This window comes from Ahaetulla prasina, chromosome 13 (genome assembly GCF_028640845.1).
Source record: "Ahaetulla prasina isolate Xishuangbanna chromosome 13, ASM2864084v1, whole genome shotgun sequence".
NCBI classification, from domain to species: Eukaryota; Metazoa; Chordata; class Lepidosauria; order Squamata; family Colubridae; genus Ahaetulla; species Ahaetulla prasina.
The window spans coordinates 2,321,332-2,336,391 of record NC_080551.1 but is presented as its reverse complement, the minus strand read 5'-3'; the positions used below and the strand labels follow the sequence as shown (position 1 = coordinate 2,336,391).

Sequence of the window (15,060 nt, the reverse complement as noted above, 5' to 3'; positions counted from 1 at the left end):
AAGGACTATGGTGATACTCACTGTTCTATAACTATCTACTTTATGATTACTGGACTCTATTGTGAGAATAAGGAAGTAAAGTGACTTTTGATTTTTGGAAAGCTGCCTGGACTATTTAAATGGAACAGATTAATAATTCTGAGATGTAAAACAAAAGATTACTTACACTGGAAGGACATGATTTAAAAAAAGGATAGTGTGCCTTCTTATGAGATATTTCTTATCTCAAAAATAAATATGAGATTTATTCTTATGAGAATATATATCTCATATATATATTTTTCAACAGAATGTGAACTACCAAATAATGAAGGACTATCTCTTAATATAAACATTTGCATTAATGTATTAGGATTAGTAATGGTGGCCTGACTAGAAGCTAGAATAGAGGTAGAAATAAGAAACAGGGGGAATATTAGCATATATAATTTTTATTTAATAGACTATAATATAAGCAATAACTAGATGGAAAGACTAGAGGATGAAAGATGGTATTACTATGTATACTTAAATAATATCATTGGCATTAAAATGGAACATTGAAAGGCTACTTAGAACAAGCGTGTACTAGGATTACATAAATTTGATTAATGTAACAAATATTATTAATATTATTATCACTACTTGTATCAAAATGAATTTTACACAGAGGCCACACTGTTCATGTATGGATATTGATGTATATTTAAAAATAAAAATCCAATAAAACTTTAAAAAAAATTCCTGCAAAATGCTGAAAGTTATTTCCAGTTGATTTTCAGCAGAAATGAAATGACCAAAAAAAAAAAGAGAGAGAGAGAGATTCCTTTCTCTCCACAAATGCTTAAAATGTCAATAAAAGTCTCCCCCCTCCACACAAAAAAGCCAGGTTCCAAGGTTAACTGTTTTAACTTGGCATTACATCAAGTGTAGCTCTTGGATACTGAAAATAATAATTTAAAAAGCATGCTCCCTTAAGCCATCATGGTTTATCAATAGAGCAGAAGCAGAACCTTGGTTCTCCAAAACACGGGCATCCAATGGAACTTCAAATGAGTCACTTTTAATGGAGTCCCACAAAGGAGACCAAGACCAGGCTTCCAGCTATGGCTTTTGGGGGGCCAGCTGGCAGGGGGAATTGTTTGCCCATAGATGGGGGAAAGGGGAAGGAAAGGCATATCTGAAGTTACAAGCATGGGGAATAATCACAAGTTCCTGGTGAATTATAGCAGCCTGGCATTCAACATTTTGACTGGACAATATTTAAATCAGAGTTTCCCCAGTTGGTCAGCATTGACCCCCCCAAAGATCAATGAGACTTTCAAGGAGTCACTGTTATTAGTAGTACTATTAGTTATTAAATCATTTTTATATAATACGTACTTGAGGGTTGATGAACAATTTGAAACTTCATGAAGGGCTGATGAGCTGAAGAATTTGAGGACCTCTAACTTACATTCCAGATATCAGAAACACTAGAATAATAAATTTATCTGCTTCCTTGAATTTTGAAAGTCCACTCTCAGATTTCTCAGCTTCAGTTTCTCAAAACTGTTACTTTGTTTATATTTTATTTCAGAAGAAAATAGCACAGAATGACCACAAAATAATCATCTGCATTCTTTACTCTGCTACTGCTGGAACAGTTTCTAATATTCTGGACGAAAATTTAATCTGTGTTTAGACTTTTGGGAGGTTACAACTTTTAATTGATCCTTAATATAAACAAGGCATAGAAGATAAAGTGCTATTTAAGACTTCTGACAATCAAAACATTCAGCAACCTTTGTGTTCTTCCATTTCCCCAAAAAGTCATTAATGAGAAGGAAATGAAAGTGGGAGCCAAACTGTGAACAGTCATTCAAAAAACTCCAATTAAAAAAAATGAAATTGGTTGATTATGGAGAAAGCTATTTGGCTTTGTCTTCTAGTTTTTAACTGGCTGCCCAAAGACTGTTTGAGATGCTGGACCATCTTAATGCTGTTAAAACCTCTTGGCCAACCTATTATTTTCTTATTTGGCAATACAGACTTGGAAAAGCTAATATTAATCTGCCAATTTTTCATGGTTCTGGAATTCTTAACAAACTCTTCTGGCCTGGAAAGCAACTGCAATTACGTGGTGTGGAATCTGTGTTCAGCAGCATTACTCAGTCAATGTCTGGAGAGAGTCAGCCTTTAATTTCATACTCTGGAGTTATCTTTGGTCATCTCATGTAGTTCTTCCTAGCATACAAACCCTTGGCCAAGCTCCCATGTAATATAATGGATATTTATAAAGGCATCTATCTCAATGAGTATTAGTCATCGAGTTTTTTGGGCCTGGTTTACTAGCAGAGATCTAACAGGATACCACAAACCTATGTTCATCTGACACATCCTTTTTCTGAGCAGGACAAATAGGAAGAAGACAAGTTTTTCAGTCAAATAACAAGAGTTTCTCAGCTACTCAACAAATTATCCAATCTTATATTTGTAAGTGAAGATGTTGCTGAAAAATAACACGTAACGGGAATGGATTTTTATGTGGAGGCATGTGAGAGGTAGATTCTGGTATGAGCCCATTTAAATCAGTATTTGCCTTCTAGCTCTGACTGATGATTCTCCTAAAACTTTAAGTTGTTCCTGTCAATCTATTCTCATCCAGGATGCACTGCAGAAAGAACTTCATGACAAGATGGAAACCAAATGTACTTCTATTAGCCTTAAAAGATGCAGCTACAAAGGGCTATTTTATCTATTCTGTCAGAGAAAATGCTCTGTTTCTACTGATAGCTGTCCAGTGACGGGACAGCTGAAAGATAGCACATACATCACCCATCAGCAAGAGGGCCAAAACCATCAATTACTGTTGCTTACAAGCAAAAAATCAGCTTGGCCTAAAATGGATATAAATGTCACATTTCTGGCTATGAAATACTGGCCTCCTTTGTCTCTCTCTTTCCTTGCCATATCTCCAGAATGTGAGCCAAATTTTAATTGATGTGAGTTGTTCTGGGAAGCAGCAACAGTGTAAACAGCCAAAATCTTTAAAAATGCAGAAAAGGAATGACTTATTCAACCAAACCCTAGGCTGATAGGCATGTTTCATTTAGGAATCTCTAGTTACCTTTGCTTTGGCCCGGAAGAAGGGGTAGCTGACATTGCAAACTCTGCTGTTTGAATGTTTCTCCTCAGACATACATTCTATGTTAATGTCCAGGTCATCCTGAAATGAAAGGGAAAAGACACAGATTGCAAGTTAAAGATCATCCTGTAAATCTACATGCAACTACAATCATAGAACAGTAGAGTCTAGATGCTTACTCGAGGCACAAATGACCAGATTCAAAATAGCATAATTTGGACCCATTGTGGGATGGCCTAGCTCTTTTGAGAACTGGGAAAGCGGAAAAGGGATTGATCAGCAGCAAGATGGATGAATGACAGCTATGATGGATACACCATTGGAAGGCCAAATGATCCACTTATACCCTAGAAGAGGGTGCAGAGCATATCCACTGACTTTAGAACTTCAGGTGGCCCCTGAAACCCTTGAGTGCTGCCTATGCAGATCCAAAAATCATTGCCAACCTGAGAGATTAATGTGGCAGAAATGGGAAATTATCCACAGCATGAGAATCAATCCCAGTGAATAAAGTCTCCTTTAAATCTTGATCCCCACTGGCATCTACAGTACCCATTATTCTTGATGGGATACAGAAACGGTTTGCTATAGATTTCTTCCAGAATGTTCTCTCAGGATTCCAATCTCAGCTCCATTCTCAGAACTTTCTAGGAGTCCAACACAACTTTTCTATGACCCACCCAGTTGGATAAGGACCTCTACTGACCTCACAGACACATCTATGTAGTTTCCATGGTGGCAATATGGAACTGGTTTGTTTTCTTTCAGAATGTTCAGGGTTTTTTTTCAATTTAGTTTAGAGCCTTAATATTTCCCAGAAGTGTCCTGCCCAGGTTTCACCCTGAGATTGACTAAGGTTGTTTAGGCATTACCCCCTAGGTGGGCAATCATACCAACTGCCTTTAATTAATTTGATTTGAATGAATATGAAATCTAATTTTCCAAAAAATTAGTTTTTGTCCAGGTTTCACTCACTGTTAGCACAAAATATTCCTGGGATGAATTTCAGAGACCAAGGCTAACTTTGCAGCCTCCCAGAGAATGTCCAGCAGATAACTGGAATCATCAGATGAAGAAGAATTTGTTTTCAAAATTCTTTCAAAGGAGAAATGCTCATTAGAGGGCCACATCCACTTATTTAATAACGAGGGGCCAAAAGAAGTATATGAATGTCAAGTCGGCCATTGCATAAAGCTCTACGCAAATTCCTGGACTTTTCACACTTCCAATCATTCCCAAGGGAGCACCTAAGGAGGAAACATTTCTGTCCTTATTTTTTATTTTATTTTATTTTATTTATTTATTTGTCAAACACAACAGTGTATATAAGTATAAGCATGAAATAACCATACAAATTGGATACAATTAAAGGGAACATTAGGACAGGAATGGTAGGCACGCTGGTGCTCTTATACACGCCCCTTACAGACCTCTTAGGGAATGGGGTGAGGTCAATAGTCTTTGGTTAAAGCTTTGGGGATTTTGGGAAGAGACCACAGAGTCAGGTAGTGCATTCCAGGCATTAACAACTCTGTTACTGAAGTCATATTTTCTGCAATCAAGATTGGAGTGGTTAACATTAAGCTTAAATCTATTGTGTGCTTGTGTATTGTTGCGATTGAAGCTGAAGTAGTCTTCGACAGGAAGGACATTGTAGCAGATGATTTTATGAGTTATACTCAGGTCATGCCGGTGGAGTTCTAAATTTTCTAAACCCAGGATTTCAAGTCTGGTGGCATCAGGTATTTTGTTGTGATCAGAGGAGTGGAGAACTCTTCTTGTAAAATATTTCTGGACACGCTCAATTGTATTAATGTCTGAAATGAGGTGTGGGTTCCTGACATGCGAGCTGTGTTTGAGAATTGGTCTAGCAAATGTTTTATATACTCTGGTTAGTAGTATAATCTTTTTGGAGAAGAAGCTACGCAAGATTAAGTTTACAACTCTTAAAGCCTTTTTGGCGATGTAGTTGCAGTGGGCTTGGCACTTAGATCGTTTGATATTAAAACTCCAAGGTCTTTGACGGGGTGAGGGTCATCTACAAGGTAATGTCCATCAAGCTTGTATTTAGTGTTCTGATTCTTTTTTTCAATGTGTAAGACAGAGCATTTGCTGGTTGAGATTTAGAGTTCCCAAGGTCTTTTTGAAGGGTAGCCATTTTGAAGGGTAGCCATATACGGTAGCTGTGCATTTTGTTTTTTTTGCCTAAATGTAGAACCTTACTTTTTTCACTGTTGAAGTTCATTTTGTTAGATAGCGCCCAATGTTCAAGTCTGTCAAGATTTTTCTGTAATTTGAGCCTATCTTCTGGAGTGTTGGCTATTCCTGCCAGCTTGGTGTCATCTGCAAATTTGATGAGTTCCCCATCTATCCCCTCGTCCAAGTCATTTATTTATTTTATTTATTTATTTATTAATCAAACTTATATACCGCACCATCTCCCGTAGGACTCAGGGCGGTTCACAGGCATATTAAAACAATATAATAAATAAACATTAAGACCCAGTTAAAACTAAATATTATCATGGCCTGATCACTAAAACAATAGAAACCAATAAAAACCCCATTAAAATATGCTAAAACATTTTATCTTAGGCTAGTCCTGCATGCTGAAATAATAGAGTCTTCAGTTCACGTCTGAAGGTCCGGAGGTCGGGTAGTTGTCGTAATCCTGGAGGAAGCTCGTTCCACAGGGCTGGTGCCGCCACAGAGAAGGCCCTCCCCCTGGGGGCCGCCAACCTACATTGTTTGGTCGACGGCACCCTGAGGAGGCCCACTCTGTGGGGGCGCACAGGTCGTTGGGAGGCAATCGGCGGGAGAAGGCCGTCTCGGAGGTATCCCAGTCCTAAGCCATGGGGCGCTTTAAAGGTGGTAACCAAGACCTTGAATTGCACCGAAGACTACGGTAGGCCAGTGTAGGCCACGCAGGATAGGTGTTATATGGGAGCAACGCGGTGCTCCCTCTATCACCCGCGCGGCCGCATTCTGGACTAACTGGAGCCTCCGGGTGCTCTTCAAGGGGAGCCCCATGTAGAGAGCATTGCAATAGTCCAGGCGGGAAGTGACGAGGGCATGAGTGACTGTGCGTAAGGCGTCCCGGTCAAGGAAGGGGCGCAACTGGCGAATCAGGTGGACCTGATAAAATGCTCCCCTGGCGACGGCTGTCAAATGATTCTCTAAGGACAGCCGATCATCCAGGAGGACGCCTAAGTTGCGCACTCCCTCCCTGGGGGTCAGTACTTCCTCCCCCACAGTCAGCGATGGTGTAAGCTGACTGTACCGGGACGCCGGTACCCACAGCCACTCTGTCTTGGAAGGGTTGAGTTGGAGCCTGTTCCTCCCCATCCAGACCCGCACGGCCTCAAGACACCGGCCCATCACCTCAACGGCTTCATTGGGGTGGCTCGGGGTGGAAATGTACAGCTGCGTATCATCAGCGTACAGATGATAATCCACCCCGAAACCACGGATAACCTCACCCAGCGGCTTCATGTAGATGTTGAACAGGAGAGGCGAGAGAACAGACCCCTGAGGCACCCCACAAGTGAGGCGCCTCGGGGCCGATCTCTGCCCCCCTTTGATGCCCCCCAACATTGATGAAGATGTTGAAGAGTACTGGGCCTAAAACAGAGCCTTGGGGTACTCCACTGCATACTTCCCTCTTTGCCCTGCATACTTTGCACTGTATACTTCCCGCTTTGCCCTGGTCAAGATTTGTAGTCCATATGTTTTTGCAGTGAAGAAGTTGTAAATTACAGGATAATTTTTTTCTGAAACCAAATTGTTTATTAGAGAGTAGGTTTTTTGTTTCAAGGTGGAGGGTGATGGATTGGTTGATGATTGATTCCATTACTTTGCAGGTGACGCAGCATAAAGAAATTGGTCTGTAATTTTCAACTAGGCTGGGGTCTCCTTTTTTGAAGATAGGAATGACCGTGGCTAGTGACCATAGTTTGGGAAGGGAGCTGGTCCTGAAAGATTTTTCAAAGATTATGCTTAGGGGTTTTGCTATAACAGTGGAAAGCTTTTTTAAGAAGTATGCAATAGATAGAGATGGTTTCAGTCTGCGAAGGGCCTTTTCAACATTATCTTCTGTGAAATCTATTTGTGTTAGATCGTTGTAATCATTGTTGGTAGGACTGGGGAATGTTGGGTATGAGCCATTACTGTTAACAAAGACTGAGCCGAAGAATGTGTTAAAGAGGTTTGCTTTAACTGTTTCATCATTACATTCTTTACTGTTAGATCCTTTTAGGGGTGGGATGGATCTCTAGTCTTTAAGTTTGTTGTTTACAAAATTATAGAAAGCGCAATTGGATTTTGTGCGCAGAAGGTCTTCTTTTTGTTTGATGTGGTAATTGGTGCATTCAGTCTTTATTTGGTGGCATATATTTTTGTAGCAGTTTTTAAAGTTGGCTACATAACCAGTTTTGTTTTTTTGCTAGAGGGATTTTTTTTTTGGATTGGAGCTTTTTTTATTGAAATGGGTAGTTTGTTTTTCCTGATTTTGGTGGTGGTTTGTGGTACGTATAGTTTAATGACTCTATTGACTTCAAGTAGGAAAAGGCTATAGTGATCTTCAGCAGTGATACAGTTAGAGAATAGAATTTGCCAATCAAGAGATGAGAGGTCGGTGTCTATAAGATCATAGTTGGCTTTTTTGAAATTGTAGTTTAGTGTACCATTATTATGGAGATTATTGTAAGGGCGTATATTGAGACAAAAGTCTATCATGCTGTGGTCACTGTTGGAAAAGGGTTCTTTTTTTTGAAGTCCATAAATTGAGTTTGCATTATTGCAGAAGATGAGGTCAAGGCAGTTGTTGAGTCTTGTATTGTTAGTTACTAGTTGATCAAGACCTAGGTTTGTAACAGCATTGTACAGGGTAGTATGGATGGGTTCAGTTGCACATTCTTTTGTTATCCAATTAATAAGAGGTAGGTTGAGGTAACCCAGGAAGATGAGAGGATAAGGGCAAGAGGCAGCCCATGTTAGTAGTGTGGTTAACATGTTCGCATGTACAATGTCGTAGTCGGGGGCTCTGTAGCATAGCAAGAAGCAAAGTGTGATGTTAAGGGACAGTTCACAGACAATCGTTTCTGGAAGAGCGAGTTTATGTGCAACTTGAATATTTTTTAGATTCAGTGACTTTTTGTAAAAGATAGCCACTCCACCTCCTCTGCGGGTTTTGTGATTGGACCGGAAAACATGATATTCTCTGTCTGAAATGATGGAGTCTGGAAGGGATGAGTTCAGCCATGTTTCGCATACAAATATAATGTCGAATGTACCAGTATTTAACAAGAGGAGAAATTCAGGCATTTTGTTTACAATGCTTCTTGCATTTATCAGTTTGCATTTAAGTTCTGTAGTGGTTGGTATAGAGGAAATAAGGGGTGTGCGTACCTAGTTTTGGATGATGGCTGATTGAAAGTTCTGTACGACGGATGGTTGGATGTTTTGGGTGATGGAGGGTTGGATGTTGGGCATTTGATTGGGCATTTAATTACCACTGAAGGAAGGTCCTATTTGAAGCCATCAAACTTTATGGTACCCTTGATTCATAAAATGATACATGCATTTGTGTGACCCCATCATAAATAAAGCCAGTTTCTTTCTATCATCTCTCTCTTTCTCTCTCTCTCGTGTACATGTACAGATGAAATGTTAATTTTGGATGTTAACAGGGAAGATCTTTGTGAGCAATCTGGGTGTTGGTAAGAAGATACAGGACTTAGAGCCTGATTATTGAGGGACCAACCGTCTCCCATAGTATCTGCCCAGGCAATTTTATTTGGCAAAATTGGCTTCCTGTGAGTTCCTTTGATTAAGCAATGTCATCTGTCAGGACCCTGGAAGTGCTTTTTCTCTGTAGCAGCCGCACCCTCAGGAATCAAATTCCCCCCTGAGATCTGAATGGCCCTTGAAGGACTAGGAAGATCTGGTTCTTTGCCCAGGGGTTTGGCAAGAATGGTTGAAGCACCTTTGGACTATGTGGATTTTTTCTTCAGTCCCAACTGAAAGTCTGCAGAGATTGTCCGTCATCCAGGTCATGGTTGTCCCAAAGGTACTTTTTTCAGGCGGCAACTGGACTTCCTTGGTTTTTCTTTTGAAGACATTTCGCTTCTCATCCAAGAAGCTTCTTCGGCTCTGACACTTCCCTTCTATCCTGTCAGACTGAAGAAGCTTCTTGGATGAGAAGTGAAATGTCTTCAAAAGAAAAAACACAAAAGTCCAGTTGCCTCCTGAAAAAAGCACCTTTGGTTTAGTCCCAATTGGTTTTGTCATCTTGCCATCTTTACCCTTCTTTGTGTCTCTAGTTCTTCCTGTTTTTAACATTTTAAACAATCTGTAAACGGCTCAGAGCTGCTGGGAGTCAGGAGGCATATAAACATAATAGCTGTGGTAAAATAATCAGTTTGGACTTTGGAAATGTCAGTGATCTGCAAGGTGATAAGATCAGAGTTTTCTTGATGGCCTTTCAGGGCAATGCAAAAACTTGATTGTTGCCGTATAATTTGTACAGTTGGCTGTTAAGTGTCAGCTGCTCAGAGCTGCTTTTAATTAGAATGACATATAAATGGAGAATCTGCTATTACTGTTCGTGGACCAACTGGTTTGAAATCAAAAGGTGCCTCACATAACCAGCTCAAATTAAGTCCCAGTGAAGTTTGAAATGCTACACTGAAAATGATCAGGATTTCTGTCCTCTAATTAACTCTTGGATCCAACGTTGTAAGTATGTACTGAAAAGGTCAGCAGCCAAATACCACATCCAGCCAAATTGTATTGATGGAGGAAGAATGATTCTGTCAAAAAATACAAACCCGATGCAGATAGGAATTAAAGAGTCCTTGCAAGAGAAAATTTACTCTGTAGTCATCTTGATTCGGGAATGAAAAACTCCATCTGGCTTAGGATTTGATTGTTCTCTGCAATGTTGTAGCCCTCCATTCCTCCACAACTCCCCAAATGTTATACTCTAGAATTATAGGAGATTCCTTCTTTTAAAAAAATATGAAACAAACCTACTCTTATCAGTAGACAAAGATGGCCTTTATTACTTGCTCTGATAGTTCTTCTCCCAATATTTTTCTTTGGTTATTTCAGAGTAATCCATCAGAAAACAGAGAAGTTTTTACACTATTTTGTGGGTAGTTTGTTCCTGCAATTTTCCACTGGCAGGCTTTAAAAACCAACAAAAGGAATTCTTCATGCTGCATAGATTAGTGAGACCTCGACAGCAAGGTCAGCATCTTTACTACTAAAGAGGGATGGAAGGGCCAGGCTGTCCAAAACATACAACAAAGTGCTTACATATGCTGACAGCACATTTATACATTTTTGAGAGGAGGCGGTTTTGGAGGCCCAGCCAGGATGTAAATGCTAGGATCACCCAGTGGCTGAATGAGAGATGATGTCTTCTAAATAGCTGCATATGGTAATGTCATAAGAACATGTTTTCTGTGTCCAGGCAGAGTGTGCATTACACACACTCAGTTATTTAGTCACTGGTGATTGTTTTGCCATGAATTCAGTGAGGAAGAGAGTAATCTATTGATTATCATAAGCCAAATGCTAAAAGGAATTCCAGTGAAACATAGAGATGCAGGTGGGATGTTCTGGAGGTAGAGGTGGATGTGAGAATTGAGGTAGAAATGGATGTGCATTTGGGTGTGATGGAGGCCAACTGGTGAAGTCTCATGTAGCCAGTTATGAGAGATTCACAGGTTTGCCTCATTCCACTGCACCTCTATTTGGGGCAACAGACATGTTAGCATTCCGACATGAAGATATTTCAGAAGAGAGACTCCTCTGGAGAAGGAATCCTGCCAAGCAGATTGGACGGCATTTATTGGCTACTGGTCAACTGGCCTGCCATTTAGCTCCCCTGGAAGGAAAACTGCCTTTCTTACAGCTCAGACTTTCAGGATTCAGGATGACAAAGCTGCTGATGTGGATATTGCCATATGAAAATGATAAATCAGATTCATTTTTAAATAAAACCTTTTCAGGCATTGTCATTTGAAGCTTCCTATCATTAAAGTTTCTGGGTTTTTTCTCCCAAGTGCTTAACAGATGCTTGGCAAACCCATCTAGCTTTAACATGAGCAATTCTTAGTGTATTGGCTGTACAGTCAAAACCATCTGAGCCTCTACTTTCTTTCTCTGGGGGGGAAAAATCACCTCTTACTGGCACTTTGCCATCAACTCAAACATACTGCAGAGAGAGAAAGGAGGAGCATGGAGAAAAAACTGAAGTAAACAGATGAGGATGTTGACCACTGGTGGATTTTAGATCAGACACCTCTTTTTCGGGGATAGTCCACTGCTAGCTCTGTATCTTCTTAAGTCACCTGATGGATGGATGGCAGGAAGGAAGGAAGGAAGGAGGAAGGAAGGAACAATCACAAATGGGTATAGGTTCATACTTAATATTTCATACATCATACAAAACCAAGATCTGCTTATCTATGCTTTACTAAATAAGCCATAATTGTATGACTACAACTAGAATTACTATATAACAACCATAAACGAACATTGTATTAAGTTGCCTCTGTGTCATTTGTTACAACAACCTGTGGGCAAATCACTGTCCTTTTCCAGTTTAATGCTGCATACCGAAATCCTAACTTGCCCAAATGCCTATCAACAAAACCTGAATTTAAATCTAAATTCTCTCAAGCAAGGTCATTTCTCTTTCTTGTGGAATTCCTGCTGTTCATTTCTTGTGAGTTGGAGAACAAAAGCAGCAATTTTTGAGAGTCTCAGAGCCTTCAAATGTAAAAAGAGATGAGAAATAGAAGCTGCTGTGGGTTTTATTTGTCCCCCATTTTGTTCAGCACAGCTCTCTCTGTCACAAAAATGTCAGAAATACTTCTGCAGGGTGTTTGCCTTTTAAGTTTAAGTTTACTTCATTGTCATTGCACCTTGTAGAATGAAATTAAATGCCATCTTCAGTGTACATTATAACTATAAAAATAAAACACAAACACACATCCTTCACATGCTCTATAGTTGAATTGAAAACCTGATATTGCATTAGTATTGCACTATACAGTAGAATTCAGTATGATTACTGCCCTGGAATAGAAGCTGTTTTTCAGCCTATTTGTCCTTGTTTTTATTGTCCTGTACCATCTGCCAGATGGTAATAGTTCAAAAAAAAAAAAAAAGGGTGAGATCCAGGATGAGATGGAACTTTAAGAATATTTTGAACTTTCTTAAGGCAGCGGGAGCTATAAAGCTCTTCCAAGGAGGGGAGAGGACAACCAATGATCCTCTGAGCAATGACGTTAACCCTCTGGAGCGCTGCCCTATCTACCACTGTACAATTGGCAAACCATATAAAAGTGTATATACAAGTTACAATAATCTCTATGATGCTGCAGTAGAAGGTCACCAGCAGTTTTTCATTCAGTTGTTGTTTCCTGAGAAGTCTCAGGTAGTATAATCTCTGATGGGCCCTTTTGACCAGTGCTGCAATGTAAGCACCCCAGGTCAGGTCCTCTTTTATGATAACACCCTAAAACTTAAAACTGGCCACTTGCTCCACTCGGTCTCCATTGATAAGCAAGGGCTGGATGTCTGATCTTCTAAAAACCAAAACAATGAAAGGACAAAACTTCACAAAGAATGGAAAGGGTATGTCATAATCCATAAAGATAAATTATTCTGGTCAAAATGGCTCAGACGTAAGTTCCAATGATTAAAAAAAAAAATCAAAATTCCACATTGACTCATCAGCGAGGGCTTCCTTTTCCCTGGCATTTTCCCCAACAAGGCTCAGAAATTCCACTTGTCTTCTGTGATTATTGAACAGTCAGATGCAATTCTATATGAAATTGTTTAGAGTAGAGTAAAAACTTTATTCTAACTTTAAATGTACACTAATCAACAAACATTAACATGAAATTCCGTTGCATTTGGCTCTCAAAAGATAACCATTATGTATACCCACATGCACATACATATATGACCCAGAGAAACATCACGGTCTAATTCAGATGTATGCACATACTGTACATGGTGGGGGGAAAAAGAATCCTGCGAGTTTCCAAGACTCATATAAGGAACAAAGCTGTTCCAGAATTTAGTAATCCTGCTATAGATACTTTAAAACCTCCTCCAAGAGGAGAGCCACAGAAACAGACCATGAAGTAGGTTTGTAGGGTCTCTAACAAGGCTTTGAGCTCTAAGCACATAGCGCTTTATAAGCAGCATCTTGAATAATGGGAAGCGAGCTTCCTGTAATCTTCTCGACTGTCCTTACCACTCTCTGTATGGACTTTCTATCTGAGGCACTGCTGCCACCAAACCAATCAGGGATGCAGTTTGTTAAAACGCTCCCAATCGTGCCTCTGAAAAATGTGGCCAGGACAGAAGAAAAAAGATGTGCTCTCCTCATCTGATGCAGGAAACTCAGATGCTAGTTTGTACGCTTCCCTAAGGATGACATATGGAGAGACCAAGTCAGATTGTTAGTTATCTGCACCCCCAGATATTTAATACTGTTGACCACCTCTACAGCTGCATCCTTGATACTGAGTGGAGTATGACTAGCCAGCTTTTTCTAAAATCAACAATGATCTCCTTTGTTTTGTTAACATTCAAAATCAAGTTATTTTTATTGCACCTGTCCACCATAGTCTTCACCTCCTCCCTATAAGAAAACTTGTTTAAACTTTAAACAAACAGGCAAACTGCACTTGAATTCCCTACATGCAGAAAGAATGACAAGGCAATAGGAAGAGCAAAGCATTTCTCTCCATGCCAAACAGGAATAAGTCGGGCATTTTTTTGAGACAGGTTGTAGGGAAAGAAAGATTCCAGGGTGCAATTGGAGGAGGGTATGAGAACCTCAGGCAAAACATCACTCTCAAATCACAGGCCACAGGGTTACCCTAGGGTAAGATGGATGGCCAATAACTTTTATAAATAAATCAATATTATAAATAAATAAATCATTAAAGAGGTTTGAAATTGTGATGGGCAACCTTTTGATGACAGGCGACACACAGCAAATTTTGGGTGGTCGGGAGCTGCAGCAAAGTGCAGGTGCAGCAAAGTGTGACTTTGGTGAAATAGGTCGCGACCATATATAAATCCGATAAATGAATAAAATTAAAAAGTGGCTAAAATCAGTATGGGTGTGGGGGGACTGGAGGGATGCTTGAGTGCTTATTCTTAGATGTACAGAACACCTCATTCAATCCAAGTCAAACTTTGAAAAGTCAAAGTCAAAGTTTGAAAAAAAATGTTACATCTATTTTAAAGTATACAATACTGTTTTGAACATTTTCCAATTCAAAAGGACTCTGCTCTTAATTTTCAACTAGCAAGACAGCGGGGGCTTCAGGGACTGCCAGAAAGAGATTTTTTATCATTAGAATTATCAGCCTTCTCTCCTGCAATAGAGTGTTTAGGGAAAGCCTTACCTTCTGAATCAAGCTTGCAAACTGCAGGTTTCTTGAGAAGGAAATGTTTAGAATGGTGTTATATGCATTTTCTCCTCTGTTCTCCAACAGGGCTTCTACTGCTACCCTCCTTCTGGCACTCTCTATGACAAAAATGGAGGTATCAAAAGACAGCGTGTAGGCGGAGCAATCCGAGTGAGATTTTCTCAGGACCCGTCTGCAATATTCCCTATGAAAAGAGCAAATGTTATGGCAGCAGCCAGATAGCAGGGTCTGCAAGAGCATTAAGGAAATTCGTATGAGTTCAATCCCTTGCACACATAGACTGCAGTCAAGAGATGTGGGGGAGGGGGGGTTAGGCCAATTGGCAGCTGAGATGCCATGGTGCTGGCGGCAGCCTGAGTGAAGATGTGACCTTCACAGAGAATGATTCTGTCCTTTCAGGACAAAGGAAAAGAAAGAGATTCACCAGTTCAAGGTGATTTCCCTTCCACAAAGCTCTCAAAAATGACCTGTGCAATCTGGTTTCCCAGA

General features: G+C 40.0%; 1 protein-coding gene across 2 annotated transcripts in view; it reads right to left on the bottom strand.

The window, feature by feature from the left end:
• ITGA11 (integrin subunit alpha 11) overlaps positions 1 to 15,060 on the bottom strand; it is a 127,508-nt gene that overhangs the window by 20,762 nt on the left and 91,686 nt on the right. For both annotated transcript variants that reach the window (XM_058156059.1, XM_058156058.1), the window contains 2 exons: positions 14,548 to 14,755; positions 3,089 to 3,187 (listed from right to left, as the gene is read on the bottom strand). In XM_058156059.1, the coding sequence (XP_058012042.1) occupies positions 3,089 to 3,187; positions 14,548 to 14,755 (307 nt within the window). The remainder of the gene's footprint in view (positions 1 to 3,088; positions 3,188 to 14,547; positions 14,756 to 15,060) is intronic.